At 42.5% G+C, this 18,812-nt stretch overlaps 1 protein-coding gene across 1 annotated transcript in view; it reads right to left on the bottom strand.

The window, feature by feature from the left end:
• Positions 1 to 12,205, bottom strand: part of trabd2a (TraB domain containing 2A) — a gene marked incomplete at both ends in the record, with an annotated part of 74,043 nt that extends 61,838 nt beyond the window's left edge. Inside the window, 2 exons of the mRNA XM_080743542.1 lie at positions 10,406 to 10,966; positions 12,098 to 12,205. Coding sequence (XP_080599668.1) covers positions 10,406 to 10,966; positions 12,098 to 12,205 — 669 coding nt within the window. The remainder of the gene's footprint in view (positions 1 to 10,405; positions 10,967 to 12,097) is intronic.
• Between the last annotated feature and the right edge of the window lie 6,607 nt (positions 12,206 to 18,812).

Genomic DNA, 18,812 nt, shown 5'->3' on the forward strand with positions numbered 1-18,812 from the left:
GTTTTCAGACAACCAGTCATTATAGGTCCTGGTATGCATGAAGATATGTAACACTGTTGGGATATTTCCCTGCCCAAGACTCCGTTTCCTGGCAAAAATCTGAGGAGAACAGCAAAGTCATGCAAAAAACTCCAGTGTGGTAAGTACCTGTGAAATTCCACCAAACCCCGCAAAAATTAGTTCTTGGAGACAGACACACACAGGTTAGAGATAAGCAGTACACAAAGAATTTGATACATTCACAATGTGATACGTTCTCTGCCGTTCTCCCGGAACAGAGAATAATGACGAATGCTTTTACTTTTACTCAATCAAACTAAAATGTAAATTCCTACAATCTGTGCTCCTCAGGGTGGGGGTCCCCAGTTCAAATATGATTCTTTTGCAGGGTCGCGCAGCTTTAAAAGTTTGGGAACCCTTGGCCTAGTGCATGGTAAACATGGGGTCCTTGAAATGAAAAGATTTGAGAATCACAGCATTAAGAGTTCAGGGGGAGTATACAGTACATTCTAATATTGTATTACTACATTAGCATGCGTGGGCTGGGCACACTGTCTGTCGCACAGAGCATACCAAGCCAGCCTACCCATTTCCCATGTCAGAGGAACATTATCACACCCTTTCTCCGGTTACCTATCCACAGTATGGCCACGTCTATATAACCTTCTGCTCAACTCTTTACACACTTCACGCACAATTTCACGTTCCCCCACCGTTCCATTGTCCTCCAATGTCACAGTTGCCATTATCACCTCTACTTCTAAAAGCCAACTCAGTCCAGCGGGGGTGCTTCAGGAGGGAGCTCTGCATTGTCAAGAGGTCCTTAAGTCATACTGTGTAACCTTTTCAATTAAAATATATATATTTTTAAATACAATCTTTCGCTATTTTTCACAATAACCATTACACGCGAGTGTGACAACTTATACGCGAGTGTCTGCCCCAAACACTTGCAGCAAAATGGCGTAGGCACCGGAAATGTGTTAAAGGCTGATTGTAGCTGCGTTCCAAAATCCAAAATTGTCGGGCGCTAGTACCCCTGCAGCATTCGTTTTTGAGTGGTATGTTCTTATTTAAACGAATGTTACCTATATGCCTTTAAATGTTTTAGATCCCAATGGTTATTTGCAATTAAAACAATTTAATTTCTTAGGAATGCTGACATTTTCTCTGCACTGTTGTGTTCCTCCCACAGGGCATCTCACGGGACACTTTGGGATGTATCCCTTCAAGTCCTGCCAGTCACATGCTAATTGATGCTGACTGGTCGTAGCTTAAGTAATGATGAGGGTCCTGGGGGGTTCTGTCCCATTCACCCTGCAACAACCTTAACTTGCACAACAATACCCTATAATGGGCAGCAAACACATTGAAATGATGTCCTAATGACTCTTACACTAGTGTGGAAGAATCACAAAAAAAAAAAACACAACTGTTAAGTAAATTAGATTTATACAAGTACATGCACATGGTACTTGCACTTTGACATAGGAAGTAGTAGCACAAACGGGTCACAGCACTTATTGACCCAGAGAATGCATAGGAGCCGAACTGTTTTGTTTAGCTTTATGGGCAAATGTATCCCGTGCATTTAACTACTTATTCGCATACATCTTTAAAACTAAGCATAAAAGTTTTAAGAGGTATTCAGAGTACTGCTTTTCATCGCTGGTAACTTTTCACAATCAGATGTTGGATGTTGTGTATGGAAAACTGCTTGCTAAAGTTAATGAGACCAATGAAAAAAACAGTGATAGAGCCATCTATAATTTAATCGGCATTCATATTTTGTTTCAGCTCATATCGCCCCTTCATACACACACTATAGCCGTCGCAACAACATTATATTCCAGGCTTACGTCATTGTTGAGATTCTGCCATAAAACAGTTCTCATCACGTTAGAAATCTTGTCTCACGAGACTTCCGAATTGTATTGAATCCAATAGGAATCGGAAGTTTTGAATATCTAGGATCTAGATATTCATAGTGTGTGTATGAAGGGGCGATATGACATATGAACCGGAAAAGAATATTTTAAAACAATGGAAATAAGCGGATTTGCATATGCCCCGATCCTTCCGTTGTAGGCTGTGGTTAGGCTGTGGTGGGGTCGGCCAACCCTAACCCTAAAAAAATAATAATAACACCTAAGCCTGTTTTTTGGGGACAAACTAATTACTAAATACGGTAAGAAAGCCATTTAGACCGGAATTCTCCTTTTAAGCATGTGGTATTTCATTTCACTTTTTGTGAACACACTCACCGATATCAATAGGGTCACCTGGCTGTGCCGATGACTCCACGCCACGTGCACAGCTCACATAAGTACAGTGTAGATGCCAAAGACGGTAGGGTGGTCCATATACTGTACTGCCAAAGTGTCTGTAAAAGCCTTAGTATACAGGTCCTCCGAATGCCACTGTCTTTTGAAGTGACCAAAAACCAGGGCAACAGGCACACAGTAACGGGCGTCAAATGAAAGGCAATCAGGTGCTGTGGTTGTCAAACCCAACGCCTGAACCTTGAAGTGCTGCATAGTAAAATCCTGAGTGTTCATTTAACACTCAGTAAAAATGGACCCGTAGTCGTTTTTACTATGGCAGCATTTCCGAGCATGCAGACTTTACCTTTTTTTCCATAGTGTTTATTGTCTTGTCTTTATTAACTACAGATCCACACTGAAGGACTACATGCCAAATCTGCGTTCTGTCTTTTATCATACAGTGTGAGTGTTATCAAAGCAATTCCTATGATGCTGACAGAAAGCTATTGTTTTCATAAAGTTCTTTGCATACTTCACACGTGTTAACACTGTATTTAGATAGCGGTGATGGGCATTGATCATGATGGTGATGAGGTTTACACCACACGCTTAAACCTAAACATAGCATGTGGCATGACTTTAATGAGTTAAGTGGAAGATTTGGCTATTTTCAATAAGATGATTAATGCATCTGCATCATTGAAACTGTGTTCCAATGGATCCAGTCTAGTTATTAAATAAGTATAAAATAGGGAATTCATTTATGAAAAGAAAAAAAAAAAACATAAAAAGATTAAACATGAAGATACACGATTTCTGTCTGATAGTGAGTATATTCTCCAAACCGAATATTACTATTACATATTCACAAAATTAAATTGATCCTTTAGCTCAGTAGTTCTCAATATCTTGATGGAAAAAGTAAAAAAAAATGGAATCAATGCACACTTATAGCACCTTTAATTGTTGTGTGAACGGCGCCTACTATCTGCCCCCACTTAACACTTGTGCCCTATATAGTTTGTCGTATAAAGAAATGTGTAAATATCCCATCTGCAAGTTCTACACTAGTCTACATACACGGTCAGAATGTGTCACATCGCGACACGTTCTGAGCCTGGCTATTGTCACTATGTAGAACAGTTCAGAGAATTAATGAGTGCATGACGTGCCCAAAACAGGGACACCTGTTTGTAAGTACTAGTCACAGTCCGATTCAGAGAAAACGGCCTTAAGGTTTTGCAGATGATGAGTGCAGTTTGCCCTGTTTTTTTTTTTCTCTGAGAGTGTACAAACAGCAGAATAGCTCTGAAAGTTTAAATTAACCTTCAGGATTGTACAGTCAGTGACTGTACACACGTGCAAAGCAGCACCCGGCCCTGAACACATTTTCATGACCTGGTGTTAAGTCAGAGAGACAAGCTATTAAAACACTATTTGAGCAGCACAAGCTTGTGTTACACAACCAGGAAAGGCCCCCGGCACCGGCTATACTGTACGCTGGTACTGAATATGCCTTCAAGGTTCTCAGGCCTTTTCCCCTGGCATCCAGCGGCATCTGGCTCACTTGCCTTTGAGTTACACACAAAAAGGATACCCCTGTATGTAAAATATGATTTTTCGACCCCGATCCTGACCCTGATTCAATCCCCACCCCACCCAACACGTGGCACTCAGTTTACACACACGCGCGCACACACACACACACACACACACACACACACACACACACACACACACACACACACACACACACACACACACACACACACACACACACACACACACACACACACACACACACACACACACACACACACACACACACACACACACACACACACACAATCTCTGGTACCCCAAATCTACTATCTACTAAAAATGAAATTTTACTTGGAGAGTGTACAATGGAACCAAATCATGTTATTAAATCAAGCCTGATTCATGGTCGTAGCTTTATCCACATTTCGTGCGTGACATGACCTCAAAATAAATAGTAGTAAATGACACCCAATTTGAACTTAAATCCCTTTGTTCTGATGTTCTGCATTTCCCAGGAGAAATACACAAAAGACATAGAGTGTTTTCCCCCAAAACTAACTATATATGACTCAGTCACATTAGAACAATGGGATTTAGGTTCAGAATCGGCTACGTTTCCCTTTAAACAGCTGCACATTTGGGGATTGTGAGTCTGAATGTATGAACCCATAATGTCAGAACAGTGCAGATGATGCTACATCAACGCACTGGCTGAGAAGAGACGCCTGTTGGGGATTGGCTGAATGAAGAAGCAGCATAGTAGTGGTGTGGTCTATTTTGGAATGATAAAATGAACTATCATGGACATGAAAACAGAAATGACGATTCATTTCTGGTGGGTTTTTTTTCTCCTCTTTGGTAGGTTTGTAAAGTTTACCCACTGTACAATCTTAAGTAATGGAGTTTATTTTTTACATACGTGGAAGTCAAGCCAGCACAAGGAGGGAACAGACCGATTTGTGATTTTGTGAATGGTACGGTTTCAGAGCTTGAGCTTTAACATAGCTGTTGCTACAAGATCTTTATCTAAGCAGATAGAAATGAGCCCATCAAATTCAATATGATTAACTACAAAACCATTGTTTATTAGCTAACCTTTTATTTCCACGTTAACCTAACGGTCTGCGTCTGCAGGCCTCAAGCTTAATTTCTGCCCATGGACCTGTCCAGGACAGTACTGAAAGTGAGAAGATCTATACGTCTTTGTCTCCGGTGTCATCTATCTACTCTACACACATAATGCCTGGGGAAATGCCAGACATTTAATATGGAACTGTTTGGTCAACAGAGGGAATGAAACCAGGCACCTCAATGAGACGTGTAGCCAGGAAGTGAAGGAAAGCCATGAAGTACGTCACATTGGACTTTACAGCTCTGATTTGGAAATGTGCTCAAATGAGAGACCCATGAATGTGTATGCACACATAGCACGTACGTGTGTGCGAAATTGCATGGACAGTTTGGACACAGATATACACAAACACAAAACACCTACATAAACCACAAAACAATAACAAAGCACACCCACTGTCAAACATGCTCAATGTGGTCATCTACTCGTCTACACTCCCACTGTGATATCAATGCAGAGTCGACTACAATGTTTAGGAGTAAAATAATTAAAAGTTTATGAAACAACGAACAAGGCAATATCATTGCTATACTTCTACGATAATCAGCAGCTGTTCTTCCACATCTGGACCAAAGGGAACTTGCCGAGTCCAAGGACACCTCAGCACATTATCCAAATGTCGGGACGATTCATTTATTTGAAACCATAACACAGCTGACAAATCATTTCCACTGGCAAGAACAATTGAAAAGAGTCACACGCATCTTGCATGGCGGGGATATTTAGGGACATACTGTGTGTAGATAATGAGTAAGTCATGGCTAGCCCTGTTGGGGCCCTACAGTTTAAACAATAATATTGATCCATTGATGGCCAAACGATACCATAAACTTGCAGCTTATCTGCAAAAAATGTCATTTAATCTCATATTCAGAATTCCTGGGCAAATTTTAAAGTATTATAGATCCAAATATATTGCTGCACAATGCACATGCAGGACTTCTTTACACTTCCTTTGACTATCCTTAAAACAACTCCCGATATAACAAATAAATGTTATTTTGCCAGTAAAAAAACACTCCAGACGAAGCAGAGATTTGAATAGAGTTGATATTAAGATACCATCACTGGCTAAAAGTGTCATCTTTTGCAGCATGTGGCTGTACGTCTAGAGTTTCCTCATGGTTGGCTGCACACAGTCCCTGCCATGATCACTAAATCAATGGTTTGGATAGCCATAATTCTTTCCAGTGGGACAAATGAGATCTAATCGAATTTGCTGCCCATGCAGTGAAATTACAAAGACTTTATGAAGAAAACACAATGCATGTACACTTTCTTGCTCTCTCTCTCTCTCACATGCACACACACGTGCACGTCGCACGCACACACACACACACACACACACACACACACACACACACACACACACACACACACACACACACACACACACACACACACACACACACACACACACACACACACACACACACACACACACACAGGACTGTTTTCCCATTTAGGCAAAGATTCTTGCGGATCTTCCTAATCAAGACCAGGGAAACCTCTCTTATTACACACATTCACAAAATACACACTCGCACCCACATCATGCACGCACGCGCGCACGCACGACACACAATTCCATCATCGTCATTGCTCATTTGCCATCTAACCTCATTACCAGGAGGATTTAGAAAGATGTCCCTCTGTGGACACACTCTGGAAAACAATGGCAGCTTGCCCAAAACTGTGCCCATCCTGGTTTGGAAAATAAGGACACCCATTGTACTCTCTTGGATCAAGCTTCGGATTTCATGTGATTTACATAACCAAAATATTTTGTCGTCATTGTCATCGGAAGAGTTTGGAGATGTTCACACTTTGTGACACGGGCTGTCCCCTCCAATGGATTTTGTACAAACCGGGCTTGTGTCTGACTCCTCAGAGCTCGACAGTTTCCCACATACTGTATTTGCTGACTCATGAACACAGATACTGTCCATTATGTAGAAGATCGCTCATGATCCTGTGGTCGAGCTGAATTGTTGAAAAACTGTACACAATCAACCATTTTATGTGAAATGCTTTAGAGTTAAATGTATGGCTTTTTGCAAAACACACTGGTGATATGAGTCGTAAAACTTCGGTTTGGGTCCGATATGCTCACTGTAGCCACATTTGAAGAAAGGCATTCCTCTGAAATTGGGTATGGAAGTGCCTCGATTGCAGACAAAGAGGGGGATATGATAATTGAGTTCAAATCACCAGTGCTATTGAGAGTTCATGCTTGGTTTCATGTTAGGCAGGAGTTATGTTTGGTTTTGGTCAGAGAATTAACGTCCTCCTCATATCTGAAACCCCTCTGTCGGCAGCGGAAAATGAGTACAACTCCACACAATAAGTGGCTTATAAAAGATGCAAAATCCAATTTCTCATCGTTGCTACAATTTGTTTTTCATATAATCGTAATTAAATCCATTTGGGTGCGGGTGTAGCATTACATTTCGCTTCTCTGTAGTCACACTTGTACATTGCTCAGGATAAGCGCATCTTTACAATGCCTAAAATGTTCATCTCAAAGAAAGTGAGTAAGGTGCAATTGCAATCATTACATCGCATGAAATCTTATATGACATGTAATCCAGTGGATGTCATGGACTATAAATACACTGTTCAAAGAAATTGAGGGAACACTTTCATCCCATAATTTTTTTAGCAGTTTTCATGAGCAGTGTATATACTGCTCACGAAAACGGTCAAAAAAATTACGGAATCAATGAGTACCCGTAATTCCTTTGAGCAGTATAATTAAAAAGCAATTATGGTAATCTGTACGTTTACATTCAGTATAAATACTGAATGTAAAGTCCTTGTACTTTTTAAGAGAATGAACATTATACAGGGGAAAAAGTAGAATTGGTCTTACAGGGCTATCACACTGCAATGGCAATGCTGTCATCATGCTTTTACTGGACAGTGGACAAACCTTCATGCCTTTCCTTACCTAATGAGCATTCTACACATCTACGTATGTCCGCAATGCAACCTTCACTGCTATAGTCCCTCTGTAGTTCATGAATGAAGTATGGTTTCAAGCATTCCTTCCCGCTCCTCATGGCAGTGCACTGAGACCAGCATTCATCACCTCTACATGCACCATTACTCCCAATGATGGGAGCGGAGGAAAAAAACACTTTCATTAGCAGGTCTGCTCCACTGAGGTGTGGAATGTTCAGTGGGCTTCCATCAACAGACTCAGAGAAAACAGTCCTTCATACAGCTATTGTTGTCCGCAGCCAAGTCACTTAGTGTAACTGGGCAAAGTCAAGCTTGAGGGGCTCCATGTTAGAATAACAGCAACTATGCTTAGCTGTGGATATCTGAGTGAAAAGTAAGTGTGTGTGTGTGTGTGTGTGTGTGTGTGTGTGTGTGTGTGTGTGTGTGTGTGTGTGTGTGTGTGTGTGTGCATGCGTGCGTGTGATTTACGTTCACGTTCATTCAAAATTTCAGTGTGGTTGAGGTGTGCCTCAACCAGTTATCTTGCCAGACACTTGGATAGACTCAAAAATGACCGCACCACTTGCAGAACAGGGTAAATCAAGCGCCCCTCTTTTTTCAAAGCCTAAAATTAAATTTAACTACTTTATTGCCTGTGTCAGACATTGACAAATTCAATGCAGCTGGGCAGCCTTTCGTACGGAGCTGACTCAGTAAATTTAAGAGCACAGATGCACATTTTCTGCAAGGCAGTGCCAACCTTGTACAATTAGAATCAAGCTCCGATCAATTTGATTTGATGGAGCAGTATGAATGGAACCATTGAATGTTCTCTACTGCAACTGTGAAGCAATGGAGCTGTGTACAATTTCAGATACACGCCATAGTTCAACTGTGCCTTCAAGATGGTTTACTTCGGCAATAGGAAAGCAATTTGTATTTTAACCATTATATTATCTTATAGCATCAAAGGTAGATCTTAAATAGAACAGTATGCTACTTGACTCTCCTTAACAAAGGCCCCAAGCTGTCAGATGCCACACCACAGCAATTCGTTGAACATTTTCCTATCCCAACACTAAAATCAATCTCGCAGCAGTTGCAAATGGAGTGTGAAAGTGCAGGCTATTACAGATAAGAAGATATGAATCTCCATGTGTAGATGGCTAGAACGTGTGTATGTCATTGCCAAGCCTAATTTGGGGCGCTCCTTTTGGTTCACCCAATGTCTAATGTATGTCTCGGGTATGCGCCCGTTTTTACAAAAAATAACTTTAAATCATTTGAGAACAACGCATGCATGCCGACAGCAAGGCCTTGAGGCATGTGAGCTGCGCCTCAGAAGGAGCATTAAAAAAAAAGCTGCAACCAAATTAACTGCAGCTCAACATCCTCTATTTATATGTGGAACTAAAGTAAACCTTTGCAATCTTTATTAATTTCATCGCAAACACCAATGTGTTACTGTGTAGACCTATCTGCTTTTCACAAGCACAAATGCATCAGAAATAGCAGCAGCAGCATGGTTGTTAGGGGCGGAGAATTATAGTTTTTTGGGGCCGACAGGGCCTGCTTTAAAATAACAAAAAGTTAAGCTTCTGTGTGTTAGGGTAAATGGTCAAGTGTAATCCCCTTAGCTCCCAACCAGCATTAGCAGAAATTCCACAATAATATGGAACATGATTTCATAGCAACCGCTTGCCTTTGAAAGACGTCTGGTAATTGCAAGGGTCAGAGTGGCACAGAGACAGGCGGCAGACAGACAGACAGGGGGACTTGAGAGCGTTTGCTTGAGGAACAAGGTTTTCTTTTTTCTGCCGATTTCAGCCCTGAGTCATTAGGATCCATTTTTCTTTAATAACAGATGACCAGCAGAGCACGGCCCACTGTTTGTACAGCTGATTATTAACACTCCGCTAAGCTCAGTCAACACAGAAAGAGTGGTTTAGAGGGTAAGAGAGAGAACTATGACTCTCTGTCCTCAGGAACAGAGCTAGGATATGAATATACATAACTTTTTATTTCACATTTCTGTGCAGTGTTGTTGAGGTTTTTGTACTGTCCTATCAAATATCAGTTCATTTAAGGTTTCCACGGGATGCTGTGCATTGTGTAAAAGGCCTGACTCATCCTTAAAGCACATGGTTTACTGGAAAATATGTCTTATGTGGTCTGTCTTTGAGATTACAGTAACATGACGGCTCTTGTAGTGAAACTTACTCATTCACATACACACTTATGTAATGGGGCAAAATACACGCGAGCATGCACAAACACATGCATGCACGCGCGCAGACACGCGCGCACGCACGCACGCACGCACGCGCGCACACACACACACACACAGGATATGGATGAAAGGAGCCACAAGTAAATGACATACACAAACAGACAGATCATAGCTGAGAGGAGTTTACAGTGCGGTTACAGCACATGATCTCTGTGAAAACAGAATCAATCTCGACAGGCCAAAATCCACATCTTTGAATTGACATCGACGGGGTCACCTTCCAAAAAAACCAACCTGAGAGAAGTTGAGTCCGTTGAGCGGGTGACACTGCTCCTCCACCTTCTCCACGGCCCCGGTCCTCTTCCTCATCCTCTCCGCCTCCTGGGCCAGGTACAGGTCCAGCACCGGCACGCCGCGCGTCTTTATGTCCGCCTCCGTCAGCGAGTTCACCATCAGCATCACCCACACGGGCCGCTTCCTCTCCCAGTTCCCGGCGATGGCGTTGAAAAGGTAGTCCGCGTAGAGGCCCTTCCCCCGCTGGTCCGGCGTCATCCACGAGGGCATCATGAGCTTGACGTACTCCAGGTGCCTCTTCAGCCTCCGGTAGATGTCCCGGGGCAGGACGTCCTGGAGGTTCTCGCCCTGGGGCAGCAGCTGACAGCTGGTCAGCGCAGAGATGGTGTAGGGGTCCGTCAGGTCCAGCTCGAAGTAGACGATGTTGCTTTCCTGGAAGGCCTGCTTGGAGTTCTCCGGGATGAAGTCCCAGACGCGGGTGTAGGGGACGTGGATGGTGCCGTAGAAGTAGGAGGGAGGGTCTCGCTTGATCGTCCACAGGAAGGAGTTCAGGTCAGTTTGCTGGAGAACAAGAAGAATACATGTGTGTGAGAGGGAGAGAGAGAGAGAGAGAGAGACTTAATTCATTGTTACCGACAGTCATGTGTGTGAGAAACACGCAAGAAGGCAGGTCACAGCTAACTTAGCGTTAATTTGATGAGAATCAGATGAATCCTGTTTTAATTAAGATAGCGGATTACATTCACTAAGTAGAGTGGCCGTGCTGTGTGTCAGACGGACAGGTTCACACAGGCAGTTGTCTAATTAATGTGATTCACTTTAGTGGTAGTAATCAACCGCGGGTGACAAAGACGTTAAAGGCCCTGTCTGGCAACGTGTTGACTAAACTGTTTACTGCACAGACTGCCGCTAACAGCATGATAATGACTTATTAACAAGACCACTTAGGACATAGGTGCCAAAAACCAATACACACACTTCTGTAAAAAGGTATGCGACAGGGTTTGAGCAGCTCAAACATGTCCTGTTTCTGAAGCATCTTAAATCACACACAAATACACACATCTCTGAACATCCAGAGTGACTTTTGACATTATTTGTCAAGTCCAGCTGACACTTTTTTCCACAGGTCTGAAACAGATATGTGGAAAAAGTATCAACAGCTTAAGTCATCTCAAAAGTGAAAAAAACAACAACACCTCAGTAATTTAAATTATTTTTCACCTGGTAAAAGAGAATGAATTAAACTGATTATCTCATTGTTGTAATGAATGGACGAGCATGTCATTTAAATAACCTATGGCGCATAGAGACTTGATGGGTGTTGAGCATTATGCATGACACTTAAACTTTGCATGATGTAGGCTACAAGTGTGTGCAACTCACACATCATTATTTTTGCACCTTGCAAATGAATGATGTAACAATAAAAATGCAATATTTTGACTCTGACTGAAAGTTTAATCTTCGGTGTTCATTTATTTGTAACTCAGTCTCTGAGAGTGAACAAGATCTAGTTTGTGAGTTGTAGTAATCAAGTGTGCAATCCTTAAACCAGTGGTTCTCAAAGTGGGGTCCGGGGACCCCCTGGGGGTCCTTGAGGGAGTTCCAGGGGATGTCCAGCTAAATCATAATATAGGAACCAATTGACAAGAAGAAGTTTGACAACCAGTGTCTTATTTAAACACCTACTTTCTTGTTGAGCTCGCAGTTGGCAGAATCCTTCATCCTCCACTGATCAGTCGTCCTGACCAGATACATCAGACAAGCTTGGAAGAGTGAGCCCAGGGTGAGCCGCATCGTAGCTCTCCGAAACGTGCACGGGGACTGATGTGTTCACAACGTGTCGCAAGCAGCCGCTCCACTGATCAAAGTCCTATCTCCAAAACTTCAGCTCCAGTCAAATAATCACACGAGACGAGTTGACGTGTATGATCCGACAAGAAGACGCCGCCAGACAGAGTCATGTTGAAACCGATTCACGTGTGTGATGATGATGATGGTGGCTCATGGAGATTGTTTCAGAAGATTGTCGCATCTCTTTGGCGACTCCTTTCCTCCACACCTCCTCCTCCTCCTCCAGTCCGTCGTGTGTACAGTCCCCCTGCCCTGCGTGGAATTCACCGTGTCTCCCTTCAGCTTTTCCACCTCAACTTTCCATCGAGGTTGGTGATTAAAACTTTTCTCCGAGTCTCAACAACGCAGCAGCAGCAGCAGGTCCACAGTCTCCACTCCACTCCACGCACCTGGCTGAAAAGTCACTGCCGAAAAATAAACTTACTTTCCCCTCCGTTAGGCTTGACTCCAGTAGTTTGTCAACAACAACAACAAAATGCGCATCGGCGAGACGTTCAACACTGATCTAAAGTTAAACAAACTTATGATCCCGTTTCTCTCTGCAGTGAAATGTTGTGGTCAGTCTTCGCTGCTTCCAGCCTTCTCTCTCAGCGTGTACACTGCTCCTGAAAGTGCGTGTGACTGTGTGTGTGACGGTGAGAGAGAGAGCATCTCTCCCTGTCTGTCGGCATGTCCACTCACTCACTCACTCCTCCCGGCTCTCTCCCCCTCCCCCCAAACACACGCACCAAAGGCATAGTTTCCCAAACACTGGGTTGGGACCCATTTGTGGGTCGTGGTCTCGCGGACACGTTTTTGTGGGTCCCTTAATTTTTTTAAATTATAATTATTTCAAAATATGAAAAAAGTAATGAATTTGGAATATATCATCATATCATTCATTCATTCAAGTAATTTCATAAATTAGAAAACAAATGTTTGAAAATAGCACTTTGTAGATCTATTTTCACTATTTTGTAAATGTGTAATTTCTCTTTTGGGTCACAGGCTAAAAAGTTTGTGAACCACTGGCCTCTAGATTGAGGCAGGCTTGAGCATCAGCAACCGTGCGAAACACGCACGCATGCTTGCAAGCTATGGAAGCCGGGGTTCTTGCTGGTCAATTATCTTCTTGACATATCGGTCACATCCCGTGCCAGTGCTTTTATTTCCGCTTAAGATTAATGACCACGATAGTCGTAGATTAATTTGAAGGGCAATTAATTGATTAGGCCAATTATATGGCTTATTAAACCCCAGCTATGATATAAAAAAGAAAGAAAAGAAAAAAAGGTGAGTGGGCCCTAATTTTGAGACGTTATTTTCTCTCCAATGTAGGCATTCTGACTATGTTAATTATTGATCTCAGGATTACTTTTATCTGATCTTTTGTAGATCTAGGACTACTTTTAGGCAGGCCGCCCTGGGAGGTGTAGCATGCAACAAGGGCAGCCAGCTGTGATCCCGTGGCTAGATTGTCATGCCCTTTTAATTAATGCCTTTACAAACTGGCAACATTAACATGAGAAAACCCCACACTGTAACGGCGCCGCGGGTCATATTGTCCAGTGGTTCTCAAAGTGGATTTCAGGGACTCTCCTCTAGGCCTATAGGTTCCTTATGAGTGTCTAAATTGACCCATACAAGTCTATAACTTTGACATTGTACAAATGGAACCACATTTGTAGGCCATTTGTACACTGTCAGTGTCAAAGTTAAGGGGAGATTGAGAACCACTGATAGCCTAGTCTCATACACCCTGGACACAGTAGAAAGAACGTCCAGTCCACCGTGTTCAGAGGCGTCAATTGGGTATGGCAAGGTATGGCAGCTGCCATACCTTGGCTACAGGGGAAAAGAATAATGTACTGTAACCTACTCGTGCCTGTTGCTAAGGTATGGCAACATGACATGCAAGACACCAGTAATTTTGCCATACCTTAGCTTGTGCTGAACTGACGCCACTGACCGTGTTGTCCTCCTGTTCTATAGCCATGCCAGCCCTGTGCTCTCTGCCTGCCTCGTTGGTTCACACGGGGCAGTAAACACATGTTGATGTTGTTGTCAGACGTCTGAGTAAATAGAGAGAGCGGTTTGTTGACTCAAAGAAAGAACTCGGGGGTTTGTTTTGTTTGCAGGCAAATAAACCAGACGGAAAATGTGCACGGGGACTCCCCCCCACACACACACACAGTTATATGGATTAAATTAAAGCAACCCAGATTTCATTTATCTCATAATAGTGTGCAATTGCAAGGGTCTGTTTGGTTGCAGTTGTATAGCCAGTCAGAGACCTCTGTGGAGACTTGGCTAAATTAACACTGCATTAATTAGCCTGTGATAATGTTATTTTAATAGCCAATTTGAAGGATGCTGTTCCCATTATAAACCAAGCAGAATGACGTAACGAGATCAACATATTGCTCCCTGAGGATTAAAAAAACAAACAATTGTGTGTGTGTGTGTGTGTGTGTGTGTGCGCGCGCGTGTGTGTGTGTGTGTGTGTGTGTGTGTGTGTGTGTGTGTGTGTGTGTGTGTGCGCGCGCGCGTGCGTGCGTGCGTGTGTGTGTGCACTGCGTGTGTGTGTTTTCTCAACTCTCAACTCTTTCAATTAAAGCTCCCCCTAGTGGATAAAAAACTTCTAAAGACATAATTTTCTATCAGTAGACCTATATATTGTGTGTGTGTGTGTGTGTGTGTGTGTGTGTGTGTGTGTGTGTGTGTGTGTGTGTGTGTGTGTGTGTGTGTGTGTGTGTGTGTGTGTTAAAGCATAATTTTCTATCATTATAATGTGTGTGTATGTGCGTGCGTGCGTGCATGTGTGTGTGTGTGTGTGTGTGTGTGTGTGTGTGTGTGTGTGTGTGTGTGTGTGTGTGTGCGCGCTTGTGCGTGCGTGCATGTGTGAGAGAGACAGACATACTTCCAAGGTTTTTGCAGAAGCATTCCTTTTTATTTTATGAACTCCTGTCACATTCCCTTCAAATCTACAGGTGCAAATCAGGCCCACATCTATCAAGATGTCATTGCAATAGGTCAAGATATCATTGATCCACCCATATATCTGTCATGTCAGTTTATTAAGGTGCTGACTACTATCAAGTTAAAGAGGAATGGCTATGAGGTCAGTTCTTTATATCGGCAATTGAGACTTGCATGCAAGAAATATGTGAAAAATGTATTTTTATGACTTTTGGACATATTTCTCAGCCACCATCTGGTGGTTTGTCCTTAGAATGGAGTGTAAGAGCAAAACGTCATTTGCGAGTCCTTCACATCAATGTTTTCCAAACAAACATAATTTATTATGGGTCGCAAGTAAATATATTTTTTTCTTTTTTCAAACAAATAAAAAATATATAGGTCTATATATTTCAAAAGATTTTGAAAGAGGAAAACCACAATTGTTCTTAAATGAAAACAAAAAAAACATTATTAGGCTAATGTACATTCCATACATTTAAAAATACTTTTAAGAAGTAGTGAGACAGAGGACGTGGTGTGACGCATTGTGAGCTTGTGCTATTTTCACCAGTTGTGGTCCCAGGGAGACTATGGGAACACCTGCTTCACATATATCTGTATATAGCCTACCCAGTGGGGATTAGGGGTAGAGAGGGCTACTTGATGTCAGCTCCAGTTAGTTGGTTTGGAGGTAGGTAGGTATGTAGGCAGGTAGGTGGTAGGTAGGTAGGTACGTAGGTAGGTAGGTAGGTAGGTAGGTAGGTAGGTAGGTAGGTAGGTAGGTAGGTAGGTATAATCGAAGCCGTTGTTCTCAAGTTAATCAAAAATAAAAGTAAGAAAGTGAAATAGTGTTTTTTATTTTTAAACAAGATTTCGCTTTTTTACTTTTATTTTATTTTGTTTATTTCCCAAAGATGATGACTCTGGTAGGTGGGTTTCTAAAGTGTCCACAGCTCTCCTCTGAGACACAGACTTACTAGAAAAAAATATTACCATTTTATGACTAGAAAAAAATATTACCATTTTATGATGGTAATATTATATATACAAAAAATACATATATTCAAAGATTTGCACACATTTTCATGACAAGCTCGCAGCACGGTGTGCTGTGAGCTTGTATATCAACTATTTTTCAATAGCTAAATAATGAAGGCCCCTCCACCTTGGGCCCTAGTAACTCAGGCCCACTTTTCCCCCACTTGTGACGCCCCTGCTCAGAGTTCAGTTAACGCTGAGGATTTGAGTGAGCGGCGTGTTTTTTTCTCCCCGGTTTTAAACAAGCACAATGGAAGATCAGATCAGGACAGGAAAAGGTTTCCAGTTCCTGCACAGACGCAGCCACAGATGGAGTTGCAGATACGGTTGTGAGGCGTTTCAGTGATCTCTCTCCAACATCCAATGATCCAAAGACTTCGGTTCTGGCCGACCTGCCCCACTGTTTTAATAGCCTGTTTCTGAACGGCTGGCTTGGTCACGCGCTGGAGCCTTTCCTAAAATATGTTGATGTCATGTAGATCCAAATCGTGAAGCCATTCTTTATTTGGTTCCTGTATTGAAAACAATGTAGGAACTTCATGCTATAGGGAACCCCCCTACTGGGACTGGCAAGATAACATACAATATTTAATACACTTTATCAGTACTGGGTCCCACTGTGAGGTCCTGAACAGAAAGCTTATGGGAATGGGAAATGCATGTAGCCTACTTTTATTTGTGCAAATAAAGACAAAGCATTCAAAGGAAAATAAAATAATAAAAAAGAAAATCTACGTCTTGTGTTTACTTAGTGTTTGCAAAGCAAATCAGCCCCTAGTAAAACATCATGGCACACTAAATGCAATGCATTGTGGTTATACTGGCAACAGTATTCACACAGCAATGTGTTCATCATCAAATAATAGATTTCCCCCCAAAACACAGAGAAATTGACATACAGCTAGGTAGAAACTGTAGATGGAAACAGATAGGCGTGTGTGTGAGAGAAATGTGTGCATTTTGTCTAAGAGTATGACAGATATGGATATGAGAGAGGTTGAATGTGTGTCTGCACGTGTGTGTGTGTGTGTGTGTGTGTGTGTGTGCGTGCGTGCGTGCGTGCGTTCGTGTAGTGTGCAAAATGAACACCTGCAGCTGCCTTTCTTTAATGTCTGAAAAGGTTGAGCATCGGTGTGATTTGTAGAGGACCCACAAGCCCACAAATACACACACTCACACAGACACATGTACGTGCACACGCACACACGCACATACACACCTGTTCTTTATTTCCATTATCCCCCCACTTAGCCTAACCGAGGCCATTCAATATAAATACTTATCCACCATACATCATCCTGCTAAGCTCCCTGTAACATCGCACATGTCAGGGGTAAGGGCACTGTAAACCACTGCTGCTTATCATTCACTGTGCTTTATAGCTGCAACCCAAAACCACATATTTGAGCTTATCGGTCAAACTAGATGTGGGGCAAAAGGTTGCAGGAGGTCCCAGAAGGGGATGATCACTCCAGGACCACATGTCACTTCAGGACAGTGGCAGGGGTGGAAAAAGTACCCACATTTCAGTAAAAGTATCAATACTGCAATATATGAATACTCTAGCTGTTACAAGTAAAAGTCCGGAATTCAAAAATATGAAAGTATTGGCATCAAAATATACTTAAAGTACCAAAAGTAAAAGTACAAAAAAAATTTGAAAATAGCAGAACTACAAGCTCACAACGTGTCGAATCGTGGCACGTTTTGAGCTTGTAGATCATAGCGTTTTCAAATAATTGTAGTGGAGTAAAAAAGTACAATATTTGCCTGAAGTAAAGGTATTGGAAATTGGAACTACTCAAGTAAAGTACAAATAACTCAAAATGGTTCTGAAGTACATTACTTAAATAAAATGTAAAATTAGTTATTTTACACCACTGGACAGTCCCAAACGGTGTGCCGAGGCCCACTGGTGAGCTGTGAGACCAGGTGTGTCTGCGGGATGCTGTGGTGTTTGCTAAATACAACCCTAGGTGGGGTTGGCGATAGGGCCTTTCTGTGTGGAGTTTGCATGTTCTCCCCGTGTCTCCTAGGGTTGATACCCTCACAAAAACATGCACGTAATCCTGGTCTCAATAATGCCTCCCCTGGCCAGCCGGCATAAGCCGGGGCGCCTGATGGAGGGGAAAGGAACTGGTTGGAATAACGTGTTCCTTCCACGCGCTACGTCCAAACCAGGGAAATCTCCACTGTCAGGTGAAAAGAAGCAACTTGGACTCCTCATGCATAGAAGGAAGCATGAGGTCAGTCCGTTGTCTCCCCAGGCGCGGCAGAGGGAGAGCAGAGCCCAGGATTACATAGGCAATTAGCACTGGGTGAAAAAATGGGTTACAAAATTGTGGGATAAAAATTATAAAAGAAATATTATATACTGTATCTGGTGAATGTCATTACAAATTGTGTTTTTTTCCCCCCTTTTCTTTTCTTCTAAAATAGCAAAAACAGCAGATCTACAAGTCTCACAATGTGTCGGATCTTTGTGAGCTTGTAGATCTGCTATTTCCACTGTGTGTCTTTGGCACAGAACGTATGAGCTGGTTAGCACATGTGGAACGCCTCCTGCTCAGTA

Source organism: Nannobrachium achirus (genome assembly GCF_963921795.1).
Source record: "Nannobrachium achirus genome assembly, chromosome: 15".
Taxonomy (NCBI): domain Eukaryota; kingdom Metazoa; phylum Chordata; class Actinopteri; order Myctophiformes; family Myctophidae; genus Nannobrachium; species Nannobrachium achirus.